At 41.6% G+C, this 19,831-nt stretch overlaps 1 protein-coding gene across 1 annotated transcript in view; it reads left to right on the top strand.

Annotated features, from left to right (window-relative positions):
* The window catches only part of LOC121533685 (adenomatous polyposis coli protein 2-like), a 41,428-nt gene that overhangs the window by 12,886 nt on the left and 8,711 nt on the right, over positions 1 to 19,831 (top strand). The window contains exons 2-13 of the mRNA XM_041839828.2: positions 1,307 to 1,468; positions 4,236 to 4,326; positions 4,492 to 4,804; positions 4,973 to 5,081; positions 5,524 to 5,637; positions 5,950 to 6,036; positions 18,044 to 18,112; positions 18,431 to 18,818; positions 18,938 to 19,036; positions 19,171 to 19,310; positions 19,384 to 19,461; positions 19,617 to 19,733. Of these exons, the coding sequence (XP_041695762.2) occupies positions 1,328 to 1,468; positions 4,236 to 4,326; positions 4,492 to 4,804; positions 4,973 to 5,081; positions 5,524 to 5,637; positions 5,950 to 6,036; positions 18,044 to 18,112; positions 18,431 to 18,818; positions 18,938 to 19,036; positions 19,171 to 19,310; positions 19,384 to 19,461; positions 19,617 to 19,733 (1,746 nt within the window). The 5' untranslated portion in view covers positions 1,307 to 1,327. The remainder of the gene's footprint in view (positions 1 to 1,306; positions 1,469 to 4,235; positions 4,327 to 4,491; positions 4,805 to 4,972; positions 5,082 to 5,523; positions 5,638 to 5,949; positions 6,037 to 18,043; positions 18,113 to 18,430; positions 18,819 to 18,937; positions 19,037 to 19,170; positions 19,311 to 19,383; positions 19,462 to 19,616; positions 19,734 to 19,831) is intronic.

Here is a 19,831-nt window from a genome sequence, read left to right as displayed (position 1 = left end):
CTCGGCATCCGACCGTAAGGCGCTGCAGAGGACCTAGTACATCACTGGGGCCAAGCTTCCTGCCATCCAGGACCATTATACTAGGCGGTGTCAGAGGAAGGCCCAGAAAATTGTCAAAGACTCCAGTCACCCTAGTCATAGACTGTTCTCTCTGCTACCGCACGGCAAGCGGTACCGGAGTGCCAAGTCTAGGTCCAAAAGGCTCCTTAACAGCTTCTACCCCCAAGCCATAAGACTGCTGAACAATTAATCAAATGGCCACCCTGACTATTTGTATTGACACCCGCTCCCACCCCTTTGTTTTTACACTGCTGCTACTCGCTGTTTATTATCTATGCATAGTCACTTTACCCCTACCTACATGTACAAATTACCTCGACTAACCTGTACCCCCACACATTGACTCGGTACCGATACACCCTGTATATAGCCTCTTTATTGTTATTTTATTTTTTACTTTAGTTTATTTAGTAAAATGTTTCTTAACTCTATTTTCTTAAAACTGCATTGTTGGTTAAGGGCTTGTAAGTAAGCATTTCACGGTAAGGTCTACACCTGTTGTATTTGGCGCATATGACAAATAACATTTGATTTAATTTGATTTAAGAAACGTTCAAATTGCTGTGAAAAATACTGGTCAAATTAAGATCCTACATCTGTAGCACAGACAAAATGTATGAGTTAAAATGTTATGTATACACAAATGATGCACAGAAGTTTCAAATGATCAGCAACTATAATAAATATTGTATGCTGCAATGTCATTTTGATATGGTTTTATACTCAACTGATGTAACCAGCGGTATCAAATACCATAATATTATCCAATATCCGTACCAGTCATAGACTCTAAAACCAGATTAATGAGATACTTAAACAAACCGCAGAGCATCTAACACATTGCCCATATTGAATGGCCACACAGAGTGAATTCAGCACAGATGATTAGGTTCTCTGTGTACCATCTGCTGCCAACCTTACACTGCAGAGAGGAGAGAGAAGGGATGTAGCTGAAGCAGCCCTTTGCATGTTCTATGTTGTATATATCCATGTATGGAGGAGCCCTGAGCATCTCTTTTTATCTATGTTGTTTATATCTATGTGCTTTATGAGTATCAATTGGGAAATAAAACTGGCAGTTTTCCAATAAGTGATTCTGCAAAGAGCAGTTTTCCTATAAGTAATTCAGCAAAGACACAATGGAATAACCTTATAATAAGCAATGCATAATATGCCGGCGTTTGCCATGAAGCTAACCTCCACACCACACTAACCTCCAATCTCACTTGTTTCTCCTTCCTTGCAGGGACCACAACACTGCCTGAAGATGGCGAACTCCACGGCTTCCTATGACCAGCTGGTCTACCAGGTGGAAGCTCTCCGCCAGGAGAACTCCCATCTGCGTAGAGAGCTGGAGGACAACTCCAACCACCTGTCTATGCTCGAGAACGAGACCACCGACATGAAGGTGAGAGAGGACAGAGGGACGACCCCAGGGCTAAGGGAGAAATAAGAATAGGATAAGATTAGTGTGTTGATTTGGTGACATGTTGGAAAGGTGGAAGTTCAACCATTGCATTGACCTTATAGTTTGTTATTTCTCTGCATATGGACCAAAGATTTAAAAACGTTTAAGACACAGATGATTAAGTGTTGCTAAGATAAAGTGTTGCTTTGGTTTCTAAAAGACAATGTTTTCATTTTGGAATTTCTCTATGCCTACAGAAGTAGGATCTTAATTTGATCACCATGTTGCAGGAGCTTTCCTGCAAAGCAGGACATTTAAAACCTGTAGTTTATTTGAGGTTTTTAAAAAGGCTTCTAAAGGCTTCTTTGAGGCTTCTAAAGTTTGTAATTTCCACATTGAAATTTCAGACGATTCTCCATTACGAAAAATGTATCAACCCCTACAGAAATGTCCATTAATTATAATCCACATATCAATTCACATTTCCTGTTGCTGCAGGATAATTTTCCTGCAGTAGCAAACAGGCTCAAATTAAGATCCTACATCTGTAGGATGTAGGATCCTTCCCTCCATTTTGTCAAGTAATGGGCTAAAAGCATGATTGAGATACAGATAGGACATATTCCTATTCAAAATCCACTCAGTTCTGCCTGAGATGGATAGAGTTTAGCCCCAATTCTGGAGGATGCTGTAGACTTCATGTAACTCCTTCACTAGTGACCCAGTTTCTCTCCTGAGTGACTGGAGACGCTAATGCTTCATGGCTAGCATCCCTAGCCTAGATAGACGAGGCACTGGGCTACACAAATCATTCCTCTTTCTGCACAGATCCATCCAGTTATCTTTGTTACAGTAATGATGCCAGCAGGGATTGAGACAAGCTGCCGAGGAAGAAGGAAACCATTAGACCATTCAGCCCACTAAGACATTTTGTCATTATAGATTTTTTGCTGTTTGAAATCCCTGCTTGTCTAACAGGATAGTCCTTTTTTCCCTCTGTGGCCAAGCCTCTCCCTGGATTCCAGGAAAGAATCTGCTTCAAGTTTCTGTCAATAGACTCCTCCCTGTCACACCATGTGTCATTGCAATGATGGTTGATTGTTTGGTATCCATCTGTTTATTGACGAAACGGTTGGCCTTTATAGACATGCATCATAACATGATATCTGTGTGGATTAATATGATCTGGATCAGTTGAAGATGAAATGGCACACCCTGACTCTCAGTGTGTGCCATTTAATCTCCTGTAGAACATTGCAGTGTCCTTGCGTTACCTCAGGAATAAATCAGCTTGATCCTGCATAATCACCCAGCTCTTGTCACTTTTACTTAAATCAAACTATATTATTTGGAAAATGATTTCCTTCTGCTGAAAGGGATAGTAAGGACTTCTGCCTTGGTATATTTTATTCACAGGAAGGAATAGACCTATTGGTTGTCTACTGGCTCTGAATAGAGATTTTGTTTTCCCAATGATGTGCCATCATTTGAAAATGGAGAGAAGAATCCTTGACTAATTTGATCGCTTTGTCATGCTGCTTCTGACCCAATAGACACTCTCAATGTCAGGGGAGTTTGGATTACTGGCAGAATTAGGGACCATCCCAAGAGGGGTGGAATCAGGGTTTCCAATGTGCTTTAGAGTGGCTTTAGCCTAAATTCTGTGTACTGTGGACTACCACTAAAATACTGTGTACCTGATTCTGAAAGGCATGAGCAGAAAGGTCAAAACACATAACATAATCTGGTCATTAAAAAAGCCCCGCTCATCCTTCTTTCATAATGAATCATTTCAATCAGAATTTATGAAATGAACAACAAAACCTACCGAAATACAATTTCTTCATTCCATAGCTGCAGCCAAAAACATCAATCATAGTCAAGATAGGCCTCCATCTTAAGCTGTAATCGTAGGTGCCAAACCCAATGCACGCGGGTTCGCCCTATTACTCCTCTGGCACATGTGCCCAGATGCTGAGCACAGCTGGATAATCCCCAGCTAAAGTCTTCATATTCCTGAGGTCGGCTTGAGCTATCAGCAGAAAACCAAGATGCTCTGTAGAGAGCTCACACTGCCAGATACTGGTAGCAAACAGACCAAACCGCCCATCTAAAAAAACAACAAAGACAATGTATATTTTCCAGTAAGAGGACATTGATAAGAAGAAAAGGCTTGGATTTTACATTGATTTGGCTATAGACCGTCATTGTAAATAAGAATTTGTTCTTAACTGACTTGCCTAGTTAAATAAAAAATATAAATACAAATATGACATCTAATGAGAGGATAAAAAGGAGAGGAATAAGAGGCATATATTTTCATTGCTTGGTTTATTTCATCTCTAGGTCATTGTGACTCGTTTTTGGTTTTACTGTGGCCACAACAACAATTTCAAGTTGACACAGACAGTGATTATTACATTTACATTTTAGTCATTTAGCAGACGCTCTTATCCAGAGCGACTTACAGTTAGTGATTACATATTTTTTTTATACTGGCCCCCCGTGGGAATCGAACCCACAACCCTGGCGTTGCAAACGCCATGCTCTATCAACTGAGCTACATCCCTGCCGGCCATTCCCTCCCCTACCCTAGACGACGCTGGGCCAATTGTGCGCCGCCCATGAGTCTCCCGGTCGCGGCCGGCTGCGACAGAGCCTGGATTCGAACCAGGATCTCTAGTGGCACAGTTAGCACTGCGATGCAGTGCCTTAGACCACTGCGCCACTCAGGAGTATAGATTATGAATTGCTTTCTCCACTCTAGGGGGTATTGAAGGGCCTACAGAATAAACTGGAGCTGGAGGCTGGCACTTTGGCCTCCTCAGGGAGGACTGATGTGCTGGACCAGCTCAAAGGTACGTCTGATGTAGTTTTCGGTCTATTTTCTCACCTTTTAATGTCTGTCTTGCATGAAACTGATATTGTACACAGCTCATTGATTAATTCAATAATAGGCCATTTCAATGGTTCATTTAAAAAAATATATAATCTTTCTCTCTCTCTCATTCTCGCTCTCTCAGAGTTGCACATGGACCTGACCAACTACTATGAGCTGAAGTACCAGCCGCACAATCTGCGTGTCCTCCCAGACAGTCTAGCCAGTCTGGCAGCTCAGTCGAGTGACATGGACGATCGTCTGGCCTGCTTGCCTCCCTCCTCCTCCAGAGCCAGGAGCCCCCTGCGGCCTTCATCTCGCCAGAGCTCCTCTTTGTCAGGGGAGGGCACGGCCGTGCATCCTGGACACCCCCACCTCATGGATGGAGCTCTGGCCAAAGTCATGCTGGGAGAAGGACGCATCACTGCCCAGCATCTGGAAGACCTCTACAAAGAGAGGTAAGCGCTTTGCCATTGTTCAATTAGATGCATGTATTACATGTAATAGTACCTGAAAAATTCACTATAAATCTTTAGTCCCCCCAAAGGTGAGGTACTATGAATCCCCAGTGATGTTGAGGATGGCAGTCTATGTGTTAAAGGTTTGTGTGGCTGTGTGTGTTCCAGGACTATGCTGGTGAGTGAGATAGACAAGGAGGAGCGGGAGCGTCACTGGTACTACAGCCAGCTCCAAGGCCTGTCTCAGCGGCTGAACCAACTGCCACGCATCGACACAGTGAGCGCAAACTCAATATACTTTAAAATGCCTAAAACCAAATTGAAACTGTGTAGAAATGATAATGGACCTACATTCATACAGTTTCTTGACTGTGTCCAGCTCGTTAATAATTAGCTAAATGAAAGCTAGACAGTTGGGAGCATTGAAAATTAGCAGCGAGGAAATATAACCAATTTTCAGTGCAGCCCTCCGGACCTCGTTGAAGACCGAATGCGGACCCCGGGGCAAATTGAGTTTGACACCCCTTTACATAGATAGACACAACATTTATTCTTATTGCTTTTTTTGTATGCTCATTGTCATGAAATCAACTCATTATTATTTAAACAGGTGCGCAGGTGAGATTAAAACTCTTCGGCAGAGAAGCTAGCAACCATTTTGTTTCAAAATGTATTATTGTGTTGTGTGGAAACTAACCTCCTCTTCCTTAACTTCATAGTTCTCCATACAGATGGACCTTATTCGCCAGCAGCTGGAATTCGAGGCGCAGCAGTTGCGTTCTGTCATGGAGGAACGCTTCGGAACCAGTGATGAAATGGTCCAGAGGACACAGGTAAGGAGAAGGACTCTCTGCCAAGTCTGTCTCTGGAATGGCAACACAGACAGTGACATTTGGCAACTGTTGTCAAAGCATTTACTTACATTATTGAGTGTGGTACTTCTTTCTGAAACATGTTTGGGATGCAACAGACGGCCCAGTTTGCCTTGCATATCCACACACAGTTTACATGTAAAACCGCATAAATTAAAACTGTGCTGTTATGGAGGGTGTTGTACAATGTTTGTCACCTCACAAAATGTCTGTGGCGACTAAAGACTCGCTCTCTCTCTTGCTCACTCTCTCTCTCTCTGTCTCCACTCACAGATCCGTGTGGCTCGTCTGGAACAGCTGGAGAAAGAGCTACAGGAGGCCCAGGAGTCCAGAGGCACCCAGGAGAAGAGCCTGTGTGAGGTGAAATAATAAACACAAACACACACACACACACACACACACACACACACACTTGAGACACAGGTAAAACTGTCCAACAGAAGCAGCACAGATGAATTGGTTTTCTGAAGTGGATACATCAGACTTCAACTGCAGAGACCGTTATGAACAATGAATACACACAGAGATTGAGGCAAGCTAGATAATCCTGTGTTCTGTTTTCACAAAATGATTTTGTACTGTAAAACATGAAAGATGACAAGGATTTATTTCACATTGTCCCTCGCCTCAGCAGCTGTCGGTGAATTTAGATAATATTGTCAGTTTTCCTCATCCTGTGGCGGGTTTAATATTTTTCTCCTGTGTCTTGTCAGCACTAGGCTGAATGTTTTATAGGTGCTTTGAAATATTGAGGCTATGCGATCACTAGAGGGCCTGTACACAAACAGGTGCAGTTCCACACCGCTGCCTTCAACACCGGCACATGCTGAAACTGAGTGATGTTTGATGTGCCTTCAAGAAGCATCTTTACTGATGATTGGGAGAGTACACACGCACACCACCATAGTGGATTTACAATAAATATTCAATGCTATGCAGTGGCGCAGGCAGAAATCTGTTGATTGCAAGCAAAAATGTAGGTGGGCCAAAATGTGTGCATTCAATCATCATTAAATGATCATAAAAGCCTACCTTATACCCTACTGTAATCGATCGCACACAACACATAGGCATATAAATAATAGACAATGAGACTATAACCTAATGCCCTGATATAACAGTAATAATTACAATAGGCTTGGCAACCTCTCACTGGCTCAGATACCAGGAGATACGGGCGGCAGGTAGCTTAGTGGTTAAGAGCGTTGTGCCAGTAACCGAAAGGTCGCTGGTTCTAATCCCAGAGCCGACTAGGTGAAAAATCTGTCGATGTGCCCTTGAGCAAGGCACTTAACACTAATTGCTCCTGTAAGTCGCTCTGGATAAGACCGTCTGCTAAATGACCAATTCATTTTTAATTTAGATAGTAGGCTAGGCTAGGCTAGGCTAGGCTAGGCGGCCACAAATGTAAGCATTTAACACTAGGAGAGCATCATATTGACTCAAAACAAATTTACTTTTTTAAAGTTATGTCCCCCTGTCCTTGTCCTTGACTTTTCCTAAATAATTCTATCCAACACACTATCATTGTTAAAATGTTCATATCACAAACAGAATTTGTGTTAGCAGTTTTAAGAGGACATGGCTTTTTTTTCTCTGCCTGTCAGGCCTGTGCAGCTGATGATGGCCTGTCAAAACTACACCTAACTATATCAAAACTAATTTCACACATAATAATAGATAGCCTAAAGACAAGATTAAATTGACAATAGTCTGATGGGTGAGACTATTATCAATTGTTGAATTGTATATGAAGAATCGAATGAACAGCGCAGCTTGGAATTGACATAGAGGCAGGGAAATGAAACGGAGTTCCAAAAAGTGGCTTTTGCAAATTCTCCTACAGTCACAAGCAGGTAAGACGTTTTGATATCTATATAGTTACAGAAAGAGCAGATTCTGCAGTTTCCAAATCACCTATTCTTGCCAAACAACTCTTAAATATAACCCCTTGAGCTCTATTTCAAAATATAACATTTTTGGGGCAAAATTACTGCTATTACAAGCACTCCCTGCATGCACTCGCAACACTCAGAGCACAGTAATATATTTAAACTCAAAATATGCCATTCTGTTCTTTTGAAATGCAATTCGTTCCTTAAGACCTGCCCTTAATAAATTAATAACGAATGATCTTTGTGAATACGTTTATTTAATGATTTTTAACACCTAATTGGGGTGTTTTATTGGTTTTTCTTATGTATATATAGCCTACAGTTACATAAACTAATGGAAATGCTATTGTGTTCTTTGAAATACATTCTCTTTCGTATTCTAATGTTTCCTAAGACCTTCATAAATACAACCAAATGATTATTCTTCCAATAGCATTTATGAAATGTATTTATTAGACTGTTAGAATGTTGACTTTCATAAGAACCTTCATTGGGCCGAAGAGGGTGTCCAACGAGTGTTAATCACTGGCACAGAGGCCAATCAATGTAGATGCGGTTTGCATTAGACATCAAAGGAAACTTAGATTATAGCCTAACAGTATGCTAATACACACAATACTAGCCTACAGTGGGGGAAAAAAGTATTTAGTCAGCCACCAATTGTGCAAGTTCTCCCACTTAAAAAGATGAGAGAGGCCTGTAATTTTCATCATAGGTACACGTCAACTATGACAGACAAATTGAGAAGAAAAAAAATCCAGAAAATCACATTGTAGGATTTTTAATGAATTTATTTGCAAATTATGGTGGAAAATAAGTATTTGGTCACCTACAAACAAGCAAGATTTCTGGCTCTCACAGACCTGTAACTTCTTCTTTAAGAGGCTCCTCTGTCCTCCACTCGTTACCTGTATTAATGGCACCTGTTTGAACTTGTTATCAGTATAAAAGACACCTGTCCACAACCTCAAACAGTCACACTTCAAACTCCACTATGGCCAAGACCAAAGAGCTGTCAAAGGACACCAGAAACAAAATTGTAGACCTGCACCAGGCTGGGAAGACTGAATCTGCAATAGGTAAGCAGCTTGGTTTGAAGATATCAACTGTGGGAGCAATTATTAGGAAATGGAAGACATACAAGACCACTGATAATCTCCCTCGATCTGGGGCTCCACGCAAGATCTCACCCCGTGGGGTCAAAATGATCACAAGAACGGTGAGCAAAAATCCCAGAACCACACGGGGGGACCTAGTGAATGACCTGCAGAGAGCTGGGACCAAAGTAACAAAGCCTACCATCAGTAACGCCGCCAGGGACTCAAATCCTGCAGTGCAAGACGTGTCCCCCTGCTTAAGCCAGTACATGTCCAGGCCCGTCTGAAGTTTGCTAGAGTGCATTTGGATGATCCAGAAGAGGATTGGGAGAATGTCATATGGTCAGATGAAACCAAAATAGAACTTTTTGGTAAAAACTCAACTCGTCGTGTTTGGAGGACAAAGAATGCTGAGTTGCATCCAAAGAACACCATACCTACTGTGAAGCATGGGGGTGGAAACATCATGCTTTGGGGCTGTTTTTCTGCAAAGGGACCAGGACGACTGATCCGTAAAGGAAAGAATGAATGGGGCCATGTATCGTGAGATTTTGAGTGAAAACCTCCTTCCATCAGCAAGGGCATTGAAGATGAAACGTGGCTGGGTCTTTCAGCATGACAATGATCCCAAACACACCGCCCGGGCAACGAAGGAGTGGCTTCGTAAGAAGCATTTCAAGGTCCTGGAGTGGCCTAGCCAGTCTCCAGATCTCAACCCCATAGAAAATCTTTGGAGGGAGTTGAAAGTCTGTGTTGCCCAGCGACAGCCCCAAAACATCACTGCTCTAGAGGAGATCTGCATGGAGGAATGGGCCAAAATACCAGCAACAGTGTGTGAAAACCTTGTGAAGACTTACAGAAAACGTTTGACCTGTGTCATTGCCAACAAAGTGTCACGCCCTGGCTCTGGGGACTCTTAATTGTTGAGCCAGGGTGTGGATTTTCTATGTTTAGTTGTCATTGGTTTTTGTTCTAGATCGTTTAGTTTCTATGTTGGCCAGGGTGGTTCCCAATCAGACAGCTGTAGCTCGTTGTCTCTGATTGGGGACCATACTTAGGCAGCCTTTTGGCATGTTAGGTTGTGGGATCTTGTTCCGTTAAGGTTTTGTGTTAACCCAGGACTTCACGTTTCATTTGTTGTTTTGTTCGTGTTAAGTACTGAATAAAGTATGTACGTTTATCACGCTGCGCCTTGGTCCGCTTCATCAGTCAACGATCGTGACACAAAGGGTATATAACAAAGTATTGAGAAACTTTTGTTATTGACCAAATACTTATTTTCCACCATAATTTGCAAATAAATTCATTAAAAACCCTACAATGTGATTTTCTGGAAATTATTTCCTCATTTTGTCTGTCATAGTTGACGTGTACCTATGATGAAAATTACAGGCCTCTCTCATCTTTTTAAGTGGGAGAACTTGCACAATTGGTGGCTGACTAAATACTTTTTTCCCCCACTGTATATAGACTAAAACAGTGTCACCAAACTTTTCTTGACTGAGATCACTTTATGAGTCAAAATGCAAGCAGAGTGCAATTCTCTGCTGGGCGTGGGAGATGAAGTGCGCCCTACAATGTATTGTTTAATATCAATGAAATGATCAATAGCCTATAGGGCCTAACTATAGTGCATGAGCGGAGAAGCACAGGGCAGTTTTATTTCCAATTCAATTGTAAAAAATGATAGGCTATTTATGTTGACTGGAAATAAATATTGTTTCATGCATTTGCCTATTTTCATATACTGTATAATAAGAGAGGTCCGATTTTCTCCTTGTTGGCCTACCCCTTATTATAAATAATGTAGAGTCCCTTATAAAACTCAAAACTCAAGCTAGGCTATTTGATAACACTGGTAATACAGTGAGGGTAAAAAGTATTTGATCCCCTGCTGATTTTGTACATTTGCCCACTGACAAAGAAATGATTAGTCTATAATTGTAATGGTAGGTTTATTTGAACAGTGAGAGACAGAATAACAACAACAAAATCCAGAAAAACGCATGTCAAAAATGCTATGAATTGATTTGCATTTTAATGAGGGAAATAAGTATTTGACCCCTCTGCAAAACATGACTTAGTACTTGGTGGCAAAACCCTTGTTGGCAATCACAGAGGTCAGACATTTCTTGTAGTTGGCCACCAGGTTTGCACACATCTCAGGAGGGATTTTGTCCCACTCCACTTTGCAGATCTTCTCCAAGTCATTAAGGTTTCGAGGCTGACGTTTGGCAACTCGAACCTTCAGCTCCCTCCACAGATTTTCTATGGGATTAAGGTCTGGAGACTGGCTAGGCCACTCCAGGACCTTAATGTGCTTCTTCTTGAGCCACTCCTTTGTTGCCTTGGCCGTGTGTTTTGGGTCATTGTCATGCTGGAATACCCATCCACGACCCATTTTCAATGCCCTGGCTGAGGGAAGGAGGTTCTCACCCAAGATTTGACGGTACATGGCCCCGTCTATCGTCCCTTTGATACGGTGAAGTTGTCCTGTCCCCTTAGCAGAAAAACACCCCCAAAGCATAATGTTTCCACCTCCATGTTTGACGGTGGGGATGGTGTTCTTGGGGTCATAGGCAGCATTCCTCCTCCTCCAAACACGGCGAGTTGAGTTGATGCCAAAGAGCTTCATTTTGGTCTCATCTGACCACAACACTTTCACCCAGTTCTCCTCTGAATCATTCAGATGTTCATTGGCAAACTTCAGACGGGCATGTATTTGTGCTTTCTTGAGCAGGGGGACTTGCGGGCACTGCAGGATTTTAGTCCTTCACGGCGTAGTGTGTTACCAATTGTTTTCTTGGTGACTATGGTCCCAGCTGCCTTGAGATCATTGACAAGATCCTCCCGTGTATTTCTGGGCTGATTCCTCACCGTTCTCATGATCATTGCAACTCCACCAGGTGAGATCTTGCATGGAGCCCCAGGCCGAGGGAGATTGACAGTTATTTTGTGTTTCTTCCATTTGCGAATAATCGCACCAACTGTTGTCACCTTCTCACCAAGCTGCTTGGTGATGGTCTTGTAGCCCATTCCAGCCTTGTGTAGGTCTACAATCTTGTCCCTTGGAGAGCTCTTTGGTCTTGGCCATGGTGGAGAGTTTGGAATCTGATTGATTGATTGCTTCTGTGGACAGGTGTCTTTTATACAGGTAACAAACTGAGATTAGGAGCACTCCCTTTAAGAGTGTGCTCCTAATCTCAGCTCGTTACATGTATAAAAGACACCTGGGAGCCAGAAATCTTTCTGATTGAGAGGGGGTCAAATACTTATTTCCCTCATTAAAATGCAAATCAATTGATAACATTTTTGACATGCGTTTCTTTGGATTTTTTTGTTGTTATTTTGTCTCTCACTGTTCAAATAAACCTACCATTAAAATTATAGACTGATCATTTCTTTGTCAGTGGGCAAACATACAAAATCAGCAGGGGATCAAATACTTTTTTCCCCTCACTGTAGGTCAGTTGTTTTAGCCTATTACTTGCGAGGCACATCGGAGCATAAATTAAAATAACTTGTTTTTTTATTTCACTGGACTGATGGTCATGTCTCAGTGGAGGGAGCAAGAGAGTGCAAGTCGAAATTGGAGAAGCGTGTTTCATGATTTCTAAAAGTGTTTAATAAAAATAGTGTTGTAGTGTTGATCATTGTCTCTGAATGTACTGAAAATGTCTTTAAGGCCCTCGATTAGATCAATGCAATCAGTGATTGATATAGAGTGGGACTGGAGGCCCTTCATGGCGAAATCACTGATATCAAATAACTTGGCAAAAGCTCCAACATCCTCTTCTGTACACAGCCTCTTGAAAAAAATCTTAACTAGCTAGCTACGGTGAGTAGCCTACACAGTGTAGCATAGCCTACACAGCGATACAGTGCCTTGCAAAAGTATTAATCCCCCTTGGCGTATTTCCTATTTTGTTGTATTACAACCTGTAATTTAAATGGATTTTTATTTGGATTTCATGTAATGGACATACACAAAATAGTCCAAATTGGTGAAGTGAATTTAAAAAAAATAAAGAACGGAAAAGTGATGCGTGCATATGTATTCACCCCCTTTGCTATGAAGCCCCTAAATAAGATCTGGTGCAACCAATTACCTTCAGAAGTCACATAATTAGCAGGCAAGGAGGGCATTAATCAGAGAGGCAACAAAGAGACCAAAGATAACCCTGAAGGAGCTGCAAAGCTCCACAGCGGAGATTGGATTATCTGTCCATAGGACCACTTTAAGCCGTACACTCCACTGAGCTGGGCTTTACGGAAGAGTGGCCAGAAAAAAGACATTGCTTAAAGAACAAAATAGGCAAACACGTTTGGTGTTCGCCAAAAGGCATGTGGGAGACTCCCCAAACATATGGTAGAAGGTACTCTGGTCAGATGAGACTAAAATGGAGCTTTTTGGCCATCAAGGAAAACGCTATGTCTGGCGCAAACCCAACACCTCTCATCACCCCGAGAACACCATCCCCACACTGAAGCATGGTGGTGGCAGCATCATGCTGTGGGGATGTTTTTCATCGGCAGGGACTGGGAAACTGGTCAGAATTGAAGGAATGATGGATGGCGCTAAATACAGGGAAATTCTTGAGGGAAACCTGTTTCAGTCTTCCAGAGATTTGAGACTGGGACGGAGGTTCACTTTCCAGCAGGACAATGACCCTAAGGTGTTGAATAGTTATGCACGCTCAAGTTCTGTTTTTTTGTCTTATTTCTTGTTTGTTTCACACAAAGTGGTAGGCATGTTGTGTAAATCAAATGATACAAACCCCCAAAAAATCAATTTTAATTCCATGTTGTAAGGCATCAAAATAGGAAAAATGCCAAGGGGGGGTGAATACTTTCGCAAGCCACTGTAGCTACTATTTACTGCACATGGTATCAGTGCAAAGTGACAAGTGGCAGAACCCGCCCATTATTTTGAAATTGATACGCTTTACAAATTCAAATTCATTACCTAGGCCTAAATAAATACGTTTTATGTACAGCACTAGATTTTATGTTAGATGTCCTTGAGTGTCCTGAAAGGCATCTGCCAAATAAAATATATTATTATTATTGTCAATATATATATCCCTTTCGTTTTCCCACCACCTTACTACTGGTTGCTATGAATTCTATCTGATGGTGTATGCATGTTTAGGCCAGTGCTTGACTTGGACTGAAATAGGTGCCGGTACTCATTTTGGGTGCTGGTACCGTTTATATTTAGGTGCAGGAACTCCTCTATACTTTTGAGCTAATATTCTATAGGAGGTGCAGGAACTCAAGCAGAAGAACATTTGAGGTGCTGGTACTCAGTTCCGTTGAGCTCCTGCCCAAGTCAAGTACTGTGCAAGTCAAGCAAAGACAAATCATGTCCCGTTTGGAACACTGACAAGTAAAGAATACAAATAAAATAAAAACGATATATGTATAGTATATATTTTTTTGCTCAATCTTATTGGGTAGGCCCAGCTTCTCGTGCCTATGCCTGGAAAACCACAAGCTGCTCCAGTTCATTTAATATTGATGAGAAACACAGATGAGATAATTTTGTTTTCGTTTGAAAAGCAACACTCGATAATTGTGAATTTGAAAACGGTAATTAACTGGTTACACCAGGTTTGGACATTTTCAGGTTTTAAATTAGTCCATCGTCATATATTGATTCACATAATCAGTTATTTGTCATTTTACTTGAGGGGGTTTCACTTAGGGTTAATTAATTATGAACTAGTTTGAATAAATCATTATAGACAATTCGATTGAGGCCATTTAATAATTTATCAGATTCAACCTGGGCGATCCTTTGGCCTAGAAAAGCAGGGGTAAACAAAAAAGATCTATTGGTTAACCCAAACAACATATTGTACACACAAGTGACAGTTTGATTGGGCCTTAGTACTATTATCTTATCAGAACACAGTTCAAACTAAAATTGTAATACAGAATCACTTGTTTTACATAAGTAGAATATTTAATTAGTATTTACTGTATAGGCCAATTATGTTAATTCCATCCTATATGGTTTTTATGAGGGGTTGATTCCTGAACATATGATTCTAATAAGGACAGTGCACTGTGACTGTATACAGAAGTACCTGTTATACAGTAGGATCTAATCTAATCCTGTAGAGTGTGGAATGCCGTTATCCTGTAATATACTGTAAATCCACTTTTATATTAACCTTGGGCTGACTGAGCTGAGCTGCTGCACTGCCCAGCCGCGTCTCTCTCTCTCTCTCTCTATCCCCCTCTCTCTCTCTCTATCCCCCTCACCTTGTGTCGCTCCCTGGCTGTGCTCTCTAGCGCTGCCGTGTTGCTATGCAGAACACAGGCTTTGCCCCTCTTTAGCTCGGCTCCAATTGGTCGCTCCTCCCAGAAAGTATAGAGTTGCTTAGGCACTTCAAGCATGGTCTTGGTCCCAGACTGGCCCGTCTATGTGGCTGTGTTTCTGTCTGCTGGTGCTCTATAGGAGAATAGCAACGAGCTCTATAGTACCAGGATTCAAGGAGAATTATAAATAAAAGGGGCTACAATAGACACATGTTCCATGTTTTTCAGGGTTATTGTCATCTATCTTGCAGCACACAGCAGGTTCCTGGTCAATACATTGTAAGCTTTTGATTATATATTTGAACTGCGTGGCTACGACAATGAATGGGGTAAAAGCCACTGCAGATTCAATCCATCAAAACACAGACACATTTAGCATGTTTGTCTTGTAGTCCCCTGTAGTTCAGTTGGTAGAGCATGGCGCTTGCAACGCCAGGGTTGTGGGTTCGTTTCCCACGGGGGGCCAGTATGAAAATGTATGCACTCACTAACTGTAAGTCGCTCTGGATAAGAGCGTCTGCTAAATGACTAAAATGTGATCGGCAAGATAATACTTTATTGCTTACAACATGGAGCTATTCAGACAAGCATATGTCTATAGCCCTCCCCCTTTGTCTGAGAGTGAGTCTTTGAGGCGATCAGTCACAGGCTCACACACACACCCTGCAGCACCATGGGTTACCATGGTGATGGGCTGGGGGGATAAAAGAGTTGATAGATACTCTCTGAAGATTTGTGATGGAGCCAATTGGTATGTCGTATGCAAATGCATTGTGTCTGTATGCTTGGAGTGTGCAGCTGGTACCTGATGAGAAAAGAGTATGTCTGTCTGCAGGGCCAAGATTAAGATTTATTAGCTGAAATGAAATGTATTTATATAGTGCCTTCAGAAATGTTACAAATTAAAAATGAAAAGCTGAAATGTAGTCAATAAGTCTACAACCCCTTTGTTATGGCAAGCCTAAATAAGTTCAGGAGTAAAAAATGTGCTTAACAAGTCACATAATAAGTTGCATGGACATGATTTTTGAATGACTTCCTCATCTATGTACCCGACACATACAATTATCTGTAAGGTCCCTCAGTCGAGCAATGAATGTTAAACACAGATTCAACCACAAAGACCAGGGAGGTTTCCCAATACTCGCAAAGAAGGGCACCTATTGGTAGATGGGTAGAAATAAAAAAAAAGCAGACATTGAATATATAAGACTACACAGCTGATTCAAATGATCAAAGCTTGATGATTAGCTGATTATTTGAATCAGCTGTGTAGTGCTAGGGCAAAAACCAAAACGTGCACCCCTTAGTTTGGGATCCCTGCACTAAAGTAATACTGCAAAAAATGTGGCAAAGCTATTTGCTTTTTGTCCTGAATACAAAGTGCTATGTTTGGGGCAAATCCAATACAACACATTAGTTACTACCACTCTCTATATTTTCAAGCATAGTGCTGGCTGCATGATGTTATGGGTATGCTTGTAATTGTTAAGGACTGGGGAGTTTTTCAGGATAAAAAAGAAACGGAATAGCGCTAAGCACAGGCAAAATCCTAGAGGAAAACCTGGTTCAGTCTGCTTTCCACCAGACACTAGGAGATTAATTCACCTTTCAGCAGGACAATAACCTAAAACACAAGACCAAATCTACACTGGAGTTGCTTACCAAGAAGACAGTGAATGTTCCTGAGTGGCCAAGTTACAGTTTTGACTTAAATCTACTTGAAAATCTATGGCAAGACCTGAAAATGGTTGTCTAGTAATGATCAACAACCAATTTGACAGAGTTTGAAGAATTTTGAAAAGAATAATGGGCAAATGTCACACAATCCATGTGTGGAAAGATCTTAGAGACTTACCCAGAAAGAATTACAGATGTAATCACTGCCAAATGTGCTTCTACAAAGTATTGACTCAAGGGTGTGAATAATTATGTAAATTAGATATTTCTGTATTTCATTTTCAATAAATGTTTCATTATGGGGTAATGTGTGTAGATGGGTGAGAATTTAATCAATTTTAAATTCAGGTTGTAACAACAAAATGTGGAATAAGTCAAGGGGTATTAATACTTTCTGAAGGCACTGTAGCTGTTAGTGGTCTATTGACAATAACATCTCACTCTGGTGTTCACTTCAGGGGGTTCTGATGCTGACTACTAAATACTTAGGATTAAACAGCAAATTTAGGACATTATTTGTTTTTTTATCTTGTATGAAATTTCAATTATCTACACATGCCAGCGGCTGGATACTGTTCTTATTTATTTAGGCTTACCATTCAGGTATAATTGTATTTGTACAATAATTAATTTACATTTTACATTTACATTTTAGTAGACGCTGTTATCCAGAGCGACTTACAGTAGTGAGTGCATACATTTTCATACTGGTCCCCCGTGGGAATCAAACCCACAACCCTGGCGTTACATGCGCAATCCTGGTGGTCCTCTGTAGCTCAGCTGGTAGAGCACGGCGCTTGTAACGCCAAGGTAGTGGGTTCGAACCCCGGGACCACCCATACACAAAAATTTATGCACGCATGACTGTAAGTCGCTTTGGATAAAAGCGTCTGCTAAATGGCATATTATTATTATTATTATTATTATTATCATCCTCTACCAACTGAGCTACACAGGAACGTACTTATTGAGATACTAGCTAACATTTTGTAAATAAATAATGTATCAATCTTTCCATTCAAATGGCATTATTGCTAAATTAAGTCTGTTCAAACAAAGAAACACATACAAATGGAAATTACAGAATAATTTATCTACAAAGATTTTGTTCTAAGTTACATAACCTTTAGGATTGATCCATATATCTCTACGTAATTTAGAGATTTAGAATGGAATTAATAACAGAATACATTTTCTCAAGGTCACTTGGGGACCGTCTTGATTGTGAAGACTGTATTGAAAGTTCAACGCAAACAGCCTTCTATTGACTTTCATGCTGCAAAACAATAATAAGTGCATGTCACTTGACCCTCATGACACGAAGCATCTTAAAACCATGCCATTTCCTATCCCTTTCTTTATTTGCAGATCTCAAGCTGTGAAACAGAAAATGCATCGTCTTCTTCTGCTCTTGATGCACAAGGAGATGGAAGCAAAGTAGGGCCACCATTACATATTTAGTATGATGAATGTCAGTTCAGATGTACAATGCAGTTTGCATTACTGGCTTTGCATTATTTAGATGAATAATTGTTCAGGTGGAGCAAAAGTAGAGCTTACATGCATATGAACCTATCCAACCACCATTTTCCGATTCGTTGGTCATGCATGTCAATGTTATAATATCAAATATTCTTCTCAAGTCGTTGTTGTAAAATATTGTAGTAAAATACAAATATATAAAATACAAAAGTCGAAATAAAGGTGAATTAAATACATTCTCACCACGGCCATTTTGTATTTTATCTGGATTAGGTGGAGATGGTGTTCTGGCTGCTCTCCATGCTGGCCAACCGGGACAGGGAGGAGATGTCCCGCACTCTGCTGACCATGTCCAGCTCCCAAGACAGCTGCATCGCCATGCGCAAGTCAGGCTGTGTCCCCCTGCTGGTGCAGATCCTTCACGACGGCCCAGGGGGCGCCGGAGAGGCGGCCGGGAGTACAGGGTGCAGCCGGGAGGCCCGATCCAGAGCCAGCGCTGCCCTGCACAACATAGTGTACTCCCAGCCAGACGAGGGCCAAGCCCGGCGGGAGATGAGGGTGCTGCACGTGCTGGAGCAGATCCGCTCGCACTGTGACAGCGGCTGGGACTGGATCGAGAGCCACATGGGGAGGCCCTCCCCTGGAGGTACTACAACCACAGGTTGGTAGTGGAGGGAAGCAGGATTATTTTAGCCGATTATTGCCGTCTCTATAGCACACTGTGGATTATACTGTGAATGTGAAAGTAATTCCAGCTGTACTTGTCTGTGTTGTATTCAGACATCCCTGAGCCATTGGAGCCCCAGATCTGCCAGGCCATGTGTGCTGTCATGAAGCTCTCCTTTGAGGAGGAGTACCGACGGGCCATGAATGAACTAGGTTAGTGAACAACACGTCAATGGGAAATATACTTCCAACAAAGATGATAAAGCATAACCTTACTGACAAATATGATATGTAAATGAATTGATTGTTCAGTTTGTGATATGCATGGCTGGTGTGTCTCTGTTTAGGGGGGCTGCAGGTAGTTGCAGAGCTAATGCACTTGGACCAGGAGCTGTACGGAATTAAGAACGATCCCATCAATATGGCGCTTCGACGCTACGCGGGCATGGCGCTGACAAACCTCACTTTCGGAGATGTCGTCAACAAGGTAAGGTATCATGAGAAAAGCATTGAAAAAACTGAGCGGGATACATATTTATCTGAAACTCTCTTTTACACAGGCCACTCTCTGCACAAAGAAAAGCTGCCTGCAGGCCATTGTCGCCCAACTTGCATCTGATAGTGAGGAACTACATCAGGTACAACATTGTTACTACTATCCTAACTACTTGAGTATATTATTTCTGTCAACATTTCAGGACCACGAGACATTACTCTTTTCAGTTTCAGTGATTTAAATCAATGTTTCCAGTACCACATGGCTAAAGAGGTTATGTCTATTTTTCCCTCACAGGTAGTGTCGAGTATTCTGAGAAATCTGTCATGGCGTGCAGACATCAACAGCAAGAGGGTCCTTAGAGACATAGGGAGTGTAACAGGACTGATAACATGTGCTCTTCAAGCCACAAAGGTAAGATCACACTGAGATTATGTATTTGATGCATGCTGCCAATTGTAACCAAAGCAATAATCAATGGAAACAATGGCAAAATATCTGTAAAATTCTCA

The sequence above is a fragment of the Coregonus clupeaformis genome, chromosome 20 (assembly GCF_020615455.1).
Source record: "Coregonus clupeaformis isolate EN_2021a chromosome 20, ASM2061545v1, whole genome shotgun sequence".
Taxonomy (NCBI): domain Eukaryota; kingdom Metazoa; phylum Chordata; class Actinopteri; order Salmoniformes; family Salmonidae; genus Coregonus; species Coregonus clupeaformis.
Note: the sequence above shows the minus strand (reverse complement) of the source record. Positions and strands in the feature narration are given on the sequence as shown.